This window comes from Phacochoerus africanus, chromosome 13, assembly GCF_016906955.1.
Source record: "Phacochoerus africanus isolate WHEZ1 chromosome 13, ROS_Pafr_v1, whole genome shotgun sequence".
Lineage (NCBI taxonomy): Eukaryota > Metazoa > Chordata > Mammalia > Artiodactyla > Suidae > Phacochoerus > Phacochoerus africanus.
Window position 1 is genome coordinate 22,552,059 of NC_062556.1, and position 13,099 is coordinate 22,565,157.

Below are 13,099 nucleotides of genomic sequence, written 5' to 3' on the forward strand. Positions count from 1 at the left end.
GAGGAACTTGGAGGATGGGAGAAAAGAAAGCTTGCCAGAGCATCACTAAAAGGTCCGGGGTGAAATTCTTGTGGACCAAGAGCCCCCCTCCCCCCCTCCCTTTATTCTGAAAGGCCACTTACAGCAAAGCCCCTGAAGAGGTGGACAGAGGGGCTGGTCACTTCCACCACTTGCGTTTTTAAAGCTCTCACAGTATCAAGGGATGAAAAACATTGCCAAAAGTGCAAAGATGGAATAATTAAAAAAAAAAAAACAACTTGCCAAGGTGAGCATCTTTAACCCTGCAGGTGATCTGGGTGGCTGTCCCTGTGACTTCCTCAGGCAAGATCCCAAGTCCCAACCAGGGGGCAGACCAAATGTCAGCGGGTCCCTGCCAGGAGAGCCTTTGCCTAAGAGCAAGCTCAGCTGCCTTTGCTGCATAGGATGGGACAGAACCTCACTCCTGCCTCAACTGGGATTTCTTGGGATCCTGGTGTAGAAACACGAGCCTCATTTGGGGTTGTTGGTACCAAACACTTTTTTTTTTTTTTTGCTTTTTAGGGCCACACTTGTGGCATATGGAGGTTCCCAGGCTAGAGGTCAAATCAGAGCTGCAGCTGCCAGTCTACACCCCAGCCACAGAAACACGGGATATGAGCCGCGTCTGCAACCTACACCACAGCTCATGGCAATGCTGAATTCTTAACCCACTGAGTGAGGCCGGGGATCGAACCCACATCCTCTTGGATGCTAGTTGGGTTCGTTACCGCTGAGTCACAACAGGAACTCCTCTCTCTTTTTTTTCTTTCTTTCTTTTTTTAATGGCTGCACCTGAGCTTCTGCAGTTGGATTCTTAACCCACTGTGCTACAGTGGGAACTCCCCAAATATTTCTTCTTATCTCCACCAGGGCCCAGGAGTCTGCATTTTAAGACAAATAGCACCCCCCCAACACACACACACACACACACACACACACACACACACACACACACACACGGATGCGGGCTGCCCATACTCTGAGAGGCTGTGGAGAAGGTTGGCCAGGGAGAGGAGGGTTTCACCCTGGGCCTCAACCACCCATCCTCCCAGCCGACCACCTCAGCAGGACTCCTGCCCAGTGCTCTGGGTGCTCTGTGTTAGGGGCAGGGCTGGGCCTGAGGTTGGATGGTTTTCCCAAAGCAGCTTTAGAAATCTGCGGCTCCCCCAGCCCTGAGCGGCCCACAGAGGAGATAACAGCTAATCGGACCTCAACACACATTGTAGGGGCCTTTTCTGGATTGAAAAAAAGAACAACCAAAAGCAAACCAAAAGCAATCCCCCCCCCGTAGTAATAATAACAACAACAACAATAATAAAAAAATTGTCAAATGTGTGGAAAACTCAAGGTCCTCAGAGCCTCCCAGGCCTTCATTTTAGGCAAAGACCTTGAAGGTGCCGGGCACCTGCCTGGGTAAACCCAGCCCTGGTGCCCGGGGGCCCCGGGTTCCGGGACCTTCCCCAGTTACAGAATCAACCCCCCCCACCCCCCACCCAACTCAGGCCTTTGCTGCCATCGCCTTCGGTGTGGTTTGGTTTTTCTCACTGGAAGCCACCCAGGATTTAAGGTTGAACAAAGACATTTATTTGTAAAAGCAATTCCCAATGGAGCAGAAATTGTATCCGTAGAAAGTAAAGCAGTGATCATTCCAAGGCCCACATGCAGACATCACGGAAACCCAGGGCCACACCCGGACAGACAGGGCCCGCCGCAGACACCAATCCGGGAAGGACCAATCCTGCCAAGAGCAAAGCCAAACGTCCTTTCCGCTGGAGAACTCGGAGGGGCCGAGATGTCCTCTGAGAAGGCAATTTGCTCTGACATCCACGATGCAGGGATCGGGGCAGGGGGGACACTGGAGGGAGCCTTTTTTTCTCTCCGGGGCGGCTGGTCGGCTTCCCGCAGCTACCTGGCCAAGAGCTGAAATGGTCCTCCACCCTTCGGGGGTCGGGGGGAGGGTGGGGTCAAAGCCCAGCCGGCTCACATGCCCATCCTTATGCTCTGAATGATCTGGAAGATAGCTGAACCGGGAGAACAAAACAGATGGCTCAGACACCAGACAGCACCCAGCGGGGGTGGGGAGGGGGGAGCCCGACCCCACCCTGCTTCTGCTGACCCCGGCCCCCCGGGCCTGTGAGCACACAGAGGATTAGAGATTTCCCAACAAGGAGTTAAGTTAACAAGAGGTCAGTGAACTGCTTGAAAAAGGCAGGCTTGCTCTGTCGCCTGATGGATGCCTTGGGGATTTATGGATAACGCCTGCTAATTCCACCAGGAGTGAAGGCCAGCGATCCCTCCCTCGGGTGCTGAGAGGTTTGGCCCCCGTCCCCATGAGGTTCTGATGCTCCTGGGGAGCCAGGGGGTGGGGGTGGACAGGGCTTTTCTGCAGTCAGGGCACTCGTTTAAAAGGTCAGCGACGCTGCCTCCTCTAAATGGCCGTGACCTGGAAAAGAAGCTGCCCTTGAACTGGAAGGAAGGCCAGGTGCTGGGAGCAGACATGGGGAGCTGGGCCCGCCTGCCCACCGTCCTCCTCCCCCGCCCTCCCCGGCTACCAACGACCTTTGATAGAAGCGCATCTTCAGGCCATCGGGAAGGAACTTCGTGAAATGTGACTTGAAATGCACCAAGAACAACACTGATATATTCAGGGCTCCATTGTCACCAAGTGCAACTCCTTCCTGAGGCTCCGAAGGGGTGGGGAGCCTGTAAGCCCATAAGTGATTCCTGCCCCCCACCCCCATTTTGGTAAGAGCTGGTCGGATGGCTCCCGGCCTGCTATGAGCAATAGAGTTTTACATGTGTCCCAGAAGAGGAAGGGCCAGCTTCTTCTTTTTCTTTTTTAATTGGCTGCACCCACGGCTTATGGAAGTTCCTGGGCCAGGGACTGAATCCCAGCCGTAGCTGCAACCCAAGCCCCAGCTGCAGCAACACTGGATCCGGGCTGGGGATGGAACCCCAGCCTCCACAGCAACCTGACCAACTACAGTTGGATTCTTAACCCTCCTCATCACAGGGGGAACTCCAGGACCAGCTTCTTTTTCGCATCCTCCCCAGATGTGAAATATACAGTATTTGTTGACTGTGATGAAGCCAATGATCCTGGTGATAATAGCAGCAAACATGGGCAGAATAATGCTTTTCTTTTTTTTTTTTTTTTGGCATTTTTAGGGTCACACCCATGGCATAGAGAAGTTCCCAGGCTAGGAGTCCACTTGGAGCTACAGCTACTGGCCTATACCACAGTCACAGCAACATGGGATTCAAGCAGCATTTGTGACTTACACCGAAGCTCACAGCAGCGCCGGATCCTTAACCCACTGAGTGAGGCCAGGGATTGAACCCACATGCTCATGGATACCAGTCAGGTTCATTACCGCTGAGCCACAACTGGAACTCTTTTTTTTTTTTTTTTTTTTTTTTTGCGGGAAGGTCAGGTATCCTCTCATGTCAACATGCATAGAAACAGAAGGAGCACAGAGCATGCAGAAGCTTTATCCCTTCCCTCCGTCATAGAGTCATCCTGGAATGATCTTCCTAAGTACCACAGTGAAACAGGCTACCCCGAACCTCAGCAAACAAATCATATAACGTTAGTGAGCACATCCTATGTGCCAGAGCCTGTGCTTTGGGGATCCGAAGATAAATCACACAGAGGGACGCGGGACTTTTTCCTGGACAGCTAGGTTCGAAGGTGCGATAAAGCATTAATGCAGCTATTTTTTTTTTAAACTAACTCTGCACCTCATCATGACTTTCATGATGGATATACACCCAATACAATTTACTATTACGTTTTCGTGAGTCTTCAGCGTGGCCATAATAAAAAGTAACAGCTTTGAAGGCTTGGCTGGGATGTTGTTTGATCTGATACCAAAATAGCTCTGGTCGGCTCTACTTCTTGGGCTCTCATTTCTGCTGCTTAGCATTTTGGGGGGTCTCAATTATTCTCATCTCTGCTCAACCTCTCTGGTGTTACTGCACCAATCCGAGGTGAGCTCTCTTCTATTATTATGTTGCTGTGGAGTAAGATGCAAACAAGGACGGTTAGAACTGTGTATAAAACTAGAGTGAACCAGTTCTGTGTGAAGGTCAGAAGCCCTCTTCCCTAGATAGAGGAGTTCATTCAACAAGTCGTGACTTTTTTTTTTTTTTTTGGCTTTTTAGGGCTGCACCCGAGGTACCTGGAGGTTCCCAGGCTGGGGGCTGAATGGGAGCTGAAGCTGCCAGCCTCCCCCACAGCCACAGCAACATGGGATCCGAGCTGCATCTTCAACCTACACCTCAGCTCACAGCAAGGCTGGATCCCCAACCCAGTGAGCGAAGCCAGGGATCCAATCTGCATCCTCATGGATACTCGTCGGATTTGTTTCTGCTGCGCCACAATGGGAATTCCATTATTGTGACATTTAAGCCTCGTTGTGCTTAGAGGTGTTCTAGATTTATTCTGGATGTTGGGGTACTTCTTAGGATGCTAGGTGGATGAGAAAGTGCCTTTCAAAAAAGATATAAGCTTGCTGGAATAGCGGGTGTTTCTCTTCTACTCCACCCAAGCTGACAAGGAATGAAAATTCAATAAACAGTCTGTGTTCTGGCTCCACAGCAGTATATCCAACCGCATTAGGGAAAAAATATTTACATCTACCATGTCTCAGGCTTTGTTCTTGGGATCAGGAAAATATCCCTAATCTTGACAAACAAGCTTACTTAGAAGGGGGAACGTTAGGGTCAGAGGGAACGGGTTTGAATCCCAGCTCCTCACGGAATAGCTGTGGAACTGCAGGAATAATTTAACCTCTTCAAGCCTGTCTCCTCTTCTGTGAAACATGGTGCTTGCGGTGTTAACGTGAAGTGCACACGATCTGATACAGACGAGGCTCCCCACCCATCGAGGTTTCAATGCAGGGGAGCCGTTGCTATTCCTACTGTTACTATTACTGCCATAATGGCTGCTGCTTCGCCATGTATGAGCATGAAGATCAGCGCTCAAGGGCTACTGGCTGCCCTGTAGAGGTGTGATTCACTACATAATTCTGAGCCCTGATTCTCTATTTATAAAATGGTCGATAATCTGCACCTCAAAGGATTGCAAGGAATAAACACGAGGACATAATAAATGATATGCCCATAATAGATGCTCACAAATATTTTTCTCCATGAGTTTTAGTCTTAGACAAGAAATCATTAGCAGCAGGATGTGGGTCAATGAATAGGAAACGGTCTGTGTCTTAGTCCATCAGACCCCATTAAGTTAATTCACGACTTTAAAAGTGCTGGGTAATGATAAAACCACTTAATTCTTTTTAAGGAACTGCTGAAAATTTCTCTTAAGGACATTGGACACAATTTGCTGGCCTCAGAGTAGCAACACTTATATATTAAAACAAGTTACCTCTTTCTTTCTTTTTAGGGCCGAAGGTGCAGCATATGGAGGTTCCCAGGCTAGGGATCAAATTGGAGCTGCAGCTGCCGGCCTACACCACGGCCACAGCAACATCAGATCTGAGCCACATCTGCGATCTACAACACAGCTTGCGGCAACACTGGATCCTTAACCCACCCATCGAGGTGAGAGATGGAGGCTGTATCCTCAGGGATGTGGTTGTTTCTGCTGAGCCACAACAGGAACTCCATAAACAACTTATCTATTTCTGAGTCTGCTTTAAAAGCAAATTAAAAATCACTCTTGAGTTCCCTTTGTGGTGCAGCAGAAACGAATCTGACTAGGAACCCTGAGGTTGCAGGTTTGATGGATCCCTGTCCTTGCTCAGTGGGTTAAGGATCCGGCGTTGCTGTGAGCTGTGGTGTAGGCTGGCAGCTGTAGCTCTGATTAGACCCCTAGCCTGGGAACCTCCATATGCTGCGGATGCGGCCCTAAAAAGCAAAAAAAATAAAAATAAAAATAAAAAATAAAAAATAAATCATTCCTGACCCTAATTGAATCAATGCATTTACATGTAAAAATCTGATGGTCCTTAACATGTGTATAGGTGACCCTTTAAAATAGAAACTTAGAGAAATTACTTTGAATAGCGTCTCTTTTAAGTTTACCGTTTGCCTCCACGTCTAAGATAATGGTGAGACGGCTGGGTTTTATTATTCCTTTTTTCCCGTTGTATGATGTTATTGAGAAGCCCTCACTGTCCTACAGCAATTACAGCAGCGGTCCTTCTGTCTGTCCACCAGTAACGGCCCCCAGAGTAATGCCGGCTTCCCCAACGCTGACGTTCCAGGCTGTGAATGGGAAGGGAGCCAAGGGTGGGTTCAACGTGGGAAAGGAAGTGGGATGTCTAGACCCTGACACGTCAATAACTTAACAGTGGGTGAGCAAAGCGGAGAAAACAGCTGAGTGGGCTGCAGGAAAGGGGCTGTGGGCAGGCGAGCCAGCAGGGATGGAGGATGCCAGGCAGAGGAGGAGCGGCAGGTATTCGAGGTCAGGGGACCTGGCCTTGGGCAGGTCACAGAGGTTCAGAAAAATCCAGGCCAGAGGAGTTCCCGTCGTGGCACAGTGGTTAACAAATCCGACTCGGAACCATGAGGTTGCGGGTTCGATCCCTGGCCTTGCTTAGTGGGTTAAGGATCTGGCGTTGCCATGAGCTGTGGTGTAGGTTGCAGACGCGGCTCGGATCCTGCGTTGCTGTGGCTGTGGTGTAGGCCGGTGGCTACAGCTCTGATTAGGCCCCTAGCCTGGGAATCTCCATATGCTGAGAGAGCGGCCCTAGAAAAGGCAAAAAGAAAAAAAAAAAATCCAGGCTAGAGCAGGAACTACAGAATCAGAGAGCTCTCTCCCACCTGCTCAGGAGCCTGGTCCTCCGTAACTATGGATGATCGCATCACTCTTATCCAACACTTCCCTTTCAATGAAATCCTTATGAAAAGACTAGCAGGCAAGGAGCCCAGGCCTTAAAAATCAAATAAACCAGGAGTTCCTGCTGTGGCTCAGTGGTAATGAATCTCACTAGTATCCATGAGGATGAGGGTTTGATCCCTGGTCTCGTTCAGTGGGTTAAAGGATCCGGCATTGCCGTGAGCTGTGGTATAGGTCACAGATGTGGCTTGGACCCCGTGTTGCTGGGTCTGTGGTGTAAGGCCAGCAGCTACAGCTCTGATTCAGCCCCTAGCCTGGGAACCTATATATGCCGTGGGTGCAGCCCTAAAAAGAAAAAAAAAAAATCAAATAAACCAATCCTTCTGACTCCACATCTCCCATCAACAGGTGCCCTTTTACAAGCATTTCCAAAGAGCTGTCTCTAGTAATTTCTCCATTTCTCTACCTTTGGTTTCCACCTCGTTCCACTGCATTCTAGCTTCTGTGTGCTTGACGCCATTGAACTGGCTCTTGTTAAAGCTACAAGTACCTTTCATGTCTCCCAATCAATCCAACTAGCATCCTTCAGCTGCCTCTGGCTGTATACCCTCCTCACCATCGCTGAGCACGCCTTCCTTGACACTCTGTCTTCCCTGGGCCTCTGGGGCATGCAATTTATTCTCCTTGTTTCTGGTTTTCCTCCTTCTCCCTGGCTCTGTACGCCAAGAGATGTATGGGGTCATCCTAGAGCCGCCTGATCAGCAAGCAGGAATGTTGCATTCCTCAGTGAGCAGGCCAGCTTTCCCCTTCTCCCTGGGGGATCTCCTCCAGGCCCGTAATTTCAGTTGCTGCTTAGCTTTTGAGGATTCACCAATGGGTACTGCCAGCCCTGACCTGTCCTCGGACCCCTAGACCCATCCCTTCCACCATCTAATTGATATCCACGCACAGGTATCAAAGGCGCATCCAACTGAACAGGAACTTCTCCTGATCTCTCCCCACTGCCAAACTGGGCATCATCAGCCTCCACCTTGCATGTAAACCCAAAACACCACAGTCATCCTTGACACCTCCAAGTGATGACTAAGACCCGTGGGCATTACCTAAACATCTTGTGATCACGGATCTTGGTGATTATGCGATTATGTTTCGTTCACTGCATCCCCAGAAACCATTCTGGTCCAAATTACCACCATCCTTCCCCAGATGCCTGGCATGACCTCTAAAGGGGGTACTCTTGCTCCTCTTCCATCCTCTCTCCATCTTGTTGCTAGAGTTATTCTTTAAATCCAAACAAGCGAGGAGTTCCCATTGTGGCTCAGTGGGTTAAGAACCCGACCTAATGTCAATGAGGATGTGGGTTTGACCCCTGGCCTCCCTCCGTGGGTTAAGGATCTGGCATTGCCACAAGCTGTAGCTGGCCACAGATGCAGCTGAGATACAACCCCTAGCCGAGGAACATCCATATGCTACAGGTGTGGCCATAAAACTATGAAGAAAATTTAAAAAAAATTTTAAATGGGGGAAAAAAAAGTGAGATCATGCCATCCGTGTGTTTCTAAAACACAAGAAGATTTCTATTGCCCAATCCTTCCTTCCTTCCTTCCTTCCTTCCTTCCTTCCTTCCTTCCTTCCTTCCTTCCTTCCTTCCTTCCTCCCTCCCTCCCTCCCTCTCTCTCTCTCTCTCTCTCCCTTTCTTTCTTCAGTGGCAGTGCCCACAACATATGGAAGTTCCAAGGCCAGGGCTCAAACCCAAGCCACAGAAGTGACAACACTGGATCTTAACTGCTAGGCCACCAGGGAACTCCTCTTGCCCAGTTCTTGCTGAAGCCTCCATGACCTGCATCTCCTGGTCCCTCCCAGACTCACCTTCTCCACAGTTCTCCTCTCTTATGGCATTTCTTCCTATTTTCAAAAGATCCCTGCTCTTGGAGTTCCCATCTTGGCGCAGTGGAAATGAATCTGACTAGGAACCATGGGGTTTCGGGTTCGATCCCTGAACTCGCCCAGTGGGTTAAGGATCTGGCATTGCCGTGAGCTGTGATGTAGGTTGAAGACGTGGCTCTGATCCTGAGTTGCTGTGGCTCTGGTGTAGGCCGGCAGCTGTAGCTCTGATTTGACCCCTAGCCTGGGAACCTCCATATGCTGCGGGTATGGCCCTAAAAAAGACAAAAGACAAAAAAAAAAGAAAAGAAAAAGAAAAAAAATCCCTGCTCTTTCTATGGGACTTTTACACATGTGATTTTTTTTTTTTTTCTGTCTGAAATACTTTCCCCATCGTACCCTACTGCTTAGTTTTTCTTCATAATTCAGAAGTTACTTCTTTAGAGAAACTTTCTTTGACCATCTGGAGTAGGAGTTCTCAAACTTGGGTATCACTGTCTCCTGGGGATGTTTGAAAACAGATGTTGGACCCCAGTCCCAAAGTTTCCAATCCAGTGGGTCTGGGTGGGAACTGAGAATGTATATTTCTAACAAGTTCATAGGTGATGCAGAGGCTGCTGGTCCAGGGACCACACTTGGGAGAGCCACTTACCCAGAGCCCTCCAGCCCTTTGCATCATGACACATCTCGATGGCTTATGCTTGGCTTTACTGCACTTCGATGATATTGCATTGCATTTTTTGTTTTGTTTTGTTTTGTTTGCTTTTTAGGGCTGCACCAGCGGCATATGGAAGTTCCCAGGCTAGGGCTCAAATCAGAGCTGCAGCTGCCGTCCTACACTACAGCTACAGCAATGCCAGATCCAAGCTGCATCTGCGACCTACACCACAGCTCATGGCAATGCCAGATCCTTAACCCACTGAGCGAGGCCAGGGATCAAACCCACAACCTCACGGTTCCTGGTTGGGTTTGTTAACTGTTGAGCCACGAAGGGAACGCCACTGGCGCCATTTTCCCAACAGCATTTGCTCACGTCATGTCTCTGTGTCATGTTCTGATAATTCTCACAATAAAAATTTCAAACTTTTTCATTACTATTATATTTGTTACAGCCATCTGTGATCAGTGATCTTTGTTACAAAAAGATTCTGACTTGCTGAAGGTGCAGATGATGGCTAGCATTTTTCAGCAACAAAGTATTTTTTAATTAAGGCATGTACAGTTTTTTTTTTCTTTTTCTTTTTAGGGCCACATCCATGGCATATGGAAGTTCCCAGGCTAGGGGTTGAATTAGAGCTACAGCTGCCGGCCTACACCACAGCCACAGCAACAATGGATCCGAGCCACATCTGAGAACTACACCGCAGCTTGTGGCAACACTGGATCCTTATCCTCCTCATCAAGGCCATTGAACCCGCATCCTCATGGACACTATGTCAGGTTCTTAACCCACTAAGTCACAGTGGGAACTCCTTTTTTTTTTTTTTTTTTTAGGCATAATGCTACTGTGTGCTTAACAGATCAGAGTGTCGTATAAGCACAATTTTTATATGCACAGGAAACCAAAATCTCCTGTGACTTGCTTTATTGTGATATTCAGTTTATGGCGATGCTCTGGAACTGAGCCTGCAGTATCTCCCAGGTCTGCCTGTATGTGCTTTCACAGCTCTAGGTGCCTCTCCTGAAAACATTTTTATGGCTGAATTTTTACATGTTTCAGCATAACTGCTTGACTGACTCATCTTTCTTCCCTGTTAAACCTCAAGCTCCAGGCGAGCAGGGGTCATGGATGGTTTTGTTCCCAGCTCTACGCTTGGGCACCGAGCACCTAGTTGGTCCTCCGTCCATATTTGCTGAAGGACCGAAAGGTGAAACATCGCAAAGAGCATGGAGGAAGACACATTTAAAAAATCTCAATGGATTACGCTGCAAACCAAAAGAACCAGCATCAAATGGTGACCTTGAGAGGCAATTGTCCCCAAAGCACTGGAAGTGAAGCCAAGTCGCAACAGAACAGAAACTCCTGAGGGCCGGGGGGCTGTGTCCATCCAATCCACTCTCCCCCCGACCCCCAGGAGACTGGCCAGCCCCAGCTAAGGGGCACTGTGCAAGGGACACAGGGATGGCACAAGTGGAACCCCTAGGAGACTGGCAGAAAGCTGGAACCCTGCCAGACAACCGGGGCTCCCGAAACCAGTGTCGAAAGAGAGATGGAGGGAATTGCTGAGAAGAGCGATGGCAACACGGCCAGGGGCATAGCCTTTCGGAGGATAAGCCAAGTCGAGAAAGCACACCACTTTTTCATTTAAAACACGGAGAACATGAGAGCCCCGGGAAGAAAAGCATGGGTCCCACGAAAAGAGAAGCAGAGATGTTAGGACATGAGACAGCGCCAAGGTGGGGGGCCATGAACCTCTCGGAAGGCATCGCAAAAAGTAAGTTAAGGGCGGGATGCTGTGTCTTGGAAGCTTCCCCAGAGATGGAGAAGAGGGAAAAGAGAGGGAAGCCAGTGGCAGGAGGGGACTGTTAAAAGAAGGGGTATTCTGAGCGAAGAGTGGGAGGCCCGCTCTCCACGTTTACGTGGCAGGCAGCAGAGCGCTCTTCCAAGAAGCCCGTACACCAGCCCAAATGGTCCAAGAGGCACAGGGCAGAGGGAAGCACACGACAGAGGCAGATGCAGGTCACCTTGCGGGCGCCAGTGGCCGAGGAGACATCTTTTTCCAGATTGGCCATCTCCGATCCTGAGGCAGGAGGTCCAGAGCAGATGCAGGTCCTCCGTCTTCCCTTTGTGGTGACACAGAAGGGTTTCTCCCGGGCTGCTCAGTTCCTCACACTTGCCAGTCTCGGGGCTGTGACTCCCTCTGGGTGTCACAATTTCAAGAGAGTTCTGGCAGTCTCCAGGCCAGGCCAGGGTGTATGTGGTCGACCTGCAAACACGGTGAATTCAAATCTGTCCTGGAGCAAGTGTCCAGGAAAGAGCGAGGGGACACGGAGCATCCCTGGCTGGGGCGGGGCTTTCTCCCCCTGGCAGCAGACCCAGGAGGGCCGTACATCTGGAACCTCTGCACAACGTGTCTTTTCTGGCAGGGAAAGGAGGAGATGTTTTAACAGGAGTTCTTCTCAATACACAGTCATAGGCTAGAGGCCTAAAGAGTTGGTGGGAACCTTCTGCTCCATAGCATTTGGGGGGAAACGGTAAGATGGAAGGAATGCAGAGTAATAAAAACAGATGGGTTTGGAGTTTAGGTTTGGGTCCTAGGTCTCTTTTTAGCTAGGGGATGCTGGTTGATTTCTTCCATGAATCTCTGTTTCGTGATCTGGAAAAATAAATACCATCGCTGCTTTGGGATTGTGTTGGGATTGTGTGATGAGAAAAGAAAATATATAATAAGTATTCAAGAAACAGAAGCCCAAAGAGTGGTGTGAATAGATCCTTCTCGCCCCCACGGGTGGCTTTACAAAGAGGTCTTTCTAGGAGGAGAGAAGAAGCTTCAGTTCCAGCTGACCCTGCAGAGGTTAAACTGATGGCCTCTGGCCGGCAAACCCCACCTTCTACCTGTCAAGGTGGGAGCCGGGGCTCCTGTGCGTCTTCGTGTCTGCAAGTTTTCTCACCATCACAAGGCTCAAAATGTTAGCTCTCCTTTCCTTGCGAGCATTCAGTATCTCTGTCAGAACCCCAGGATGTGTGGGCTGGGGGTAGAGGGTTAGGGGGTGGGATGGGTGTGGGAGTGGGGTGGGGTTGAGCGCTGGGGAGACAGTGGGACTAAGGGTCATCATTACAATGAAAATAACAACAAACCTTTGTAAACCCATTACCAGGATGCCACTGAACAGTAAATGCCTTGTCTCATTTAATCCTCAGGGTTAATTTTCCTGAGGATCCCAGGAGACAGGAACCAGTACCATCACTTTTAAGAATGGCACGGACTGGGAGTTTGGGTCAGTAGATGCAAACTTTTGCGTTTGGAGTGGATAAGCAATGAGGTCCTGCTGTACCGCCCAGGGAGCTATATCCAGTCTCTTCTGATGGAACATGATAGAAGATAATATGAGAAAATGAATGTACATATATATTTATAACTGGGACACTTGGCTGTACAGCAGCAAGTGACAGAACATTGTAAATCCACTATAATAAAAAAAAAAGAAAACTCTTAAAAATTAAAAAAAAAAAAAAAGATGGCAGCACTGAGGCTCAGAGTGGGTATGAGGAGCTTGGATCGCACCGCAGACCTAGGAGGTGGCCGAGCCGGATTTCCAACCCCGGGAGGCTGGCCTTGGAGCTGGCACACATAAGATTTAGTCTTCTCTCTCCTCCACACCACCCTTAACAAAACAGCCAGTCCTAGCGAGGGTAGGGGTGTGGGCCCTTCCAGAAACGGAGAGACCTCT

At 49.4% G+C, this 13,099-nt stretch overlaps 1 protein-coding gene across 3 annotated transcripts in view; it reads right to left on the reverse strand.

The window, feature by feature from the left end:
• Window positions 1–1,579: 1,579 nt before the first annotated feature.
• SERP2 (stress associated endoplasmic reticulum protein family member 2) overlaps window positions 1,580–13,099 on the reverse strand; it is a 28,469-nt gene continuing 16,949 nt past the window's right edge. The window contains exons 3-5 of one of the 3 annotated variants that reach the window (XR_007131471.1): window positions 11,393–11,634; window positions 6,067–6,249; window positions 1,979–2,039 (exon numbers count right to left, since the gene is read on the reverse strand). Coding sequence is in view for 1 of the 3 variants with exons in the window: in XM_047756240.1 (XP_047612196.1) it covers window positions 1,999–2,039 (41 nt within the window). In the remaining 2 variants the exon portion in view is untranslated. Of the gene's footprint in view, window positions 2,040–6,066; window positions 6,250–11,392; window positions 11,635–13,099 lie in introns of all 3 variants that reach the window. The other 2 variants (XR_007131470.1, XM_047756240.1) reach the window with 2 other exon arrangements.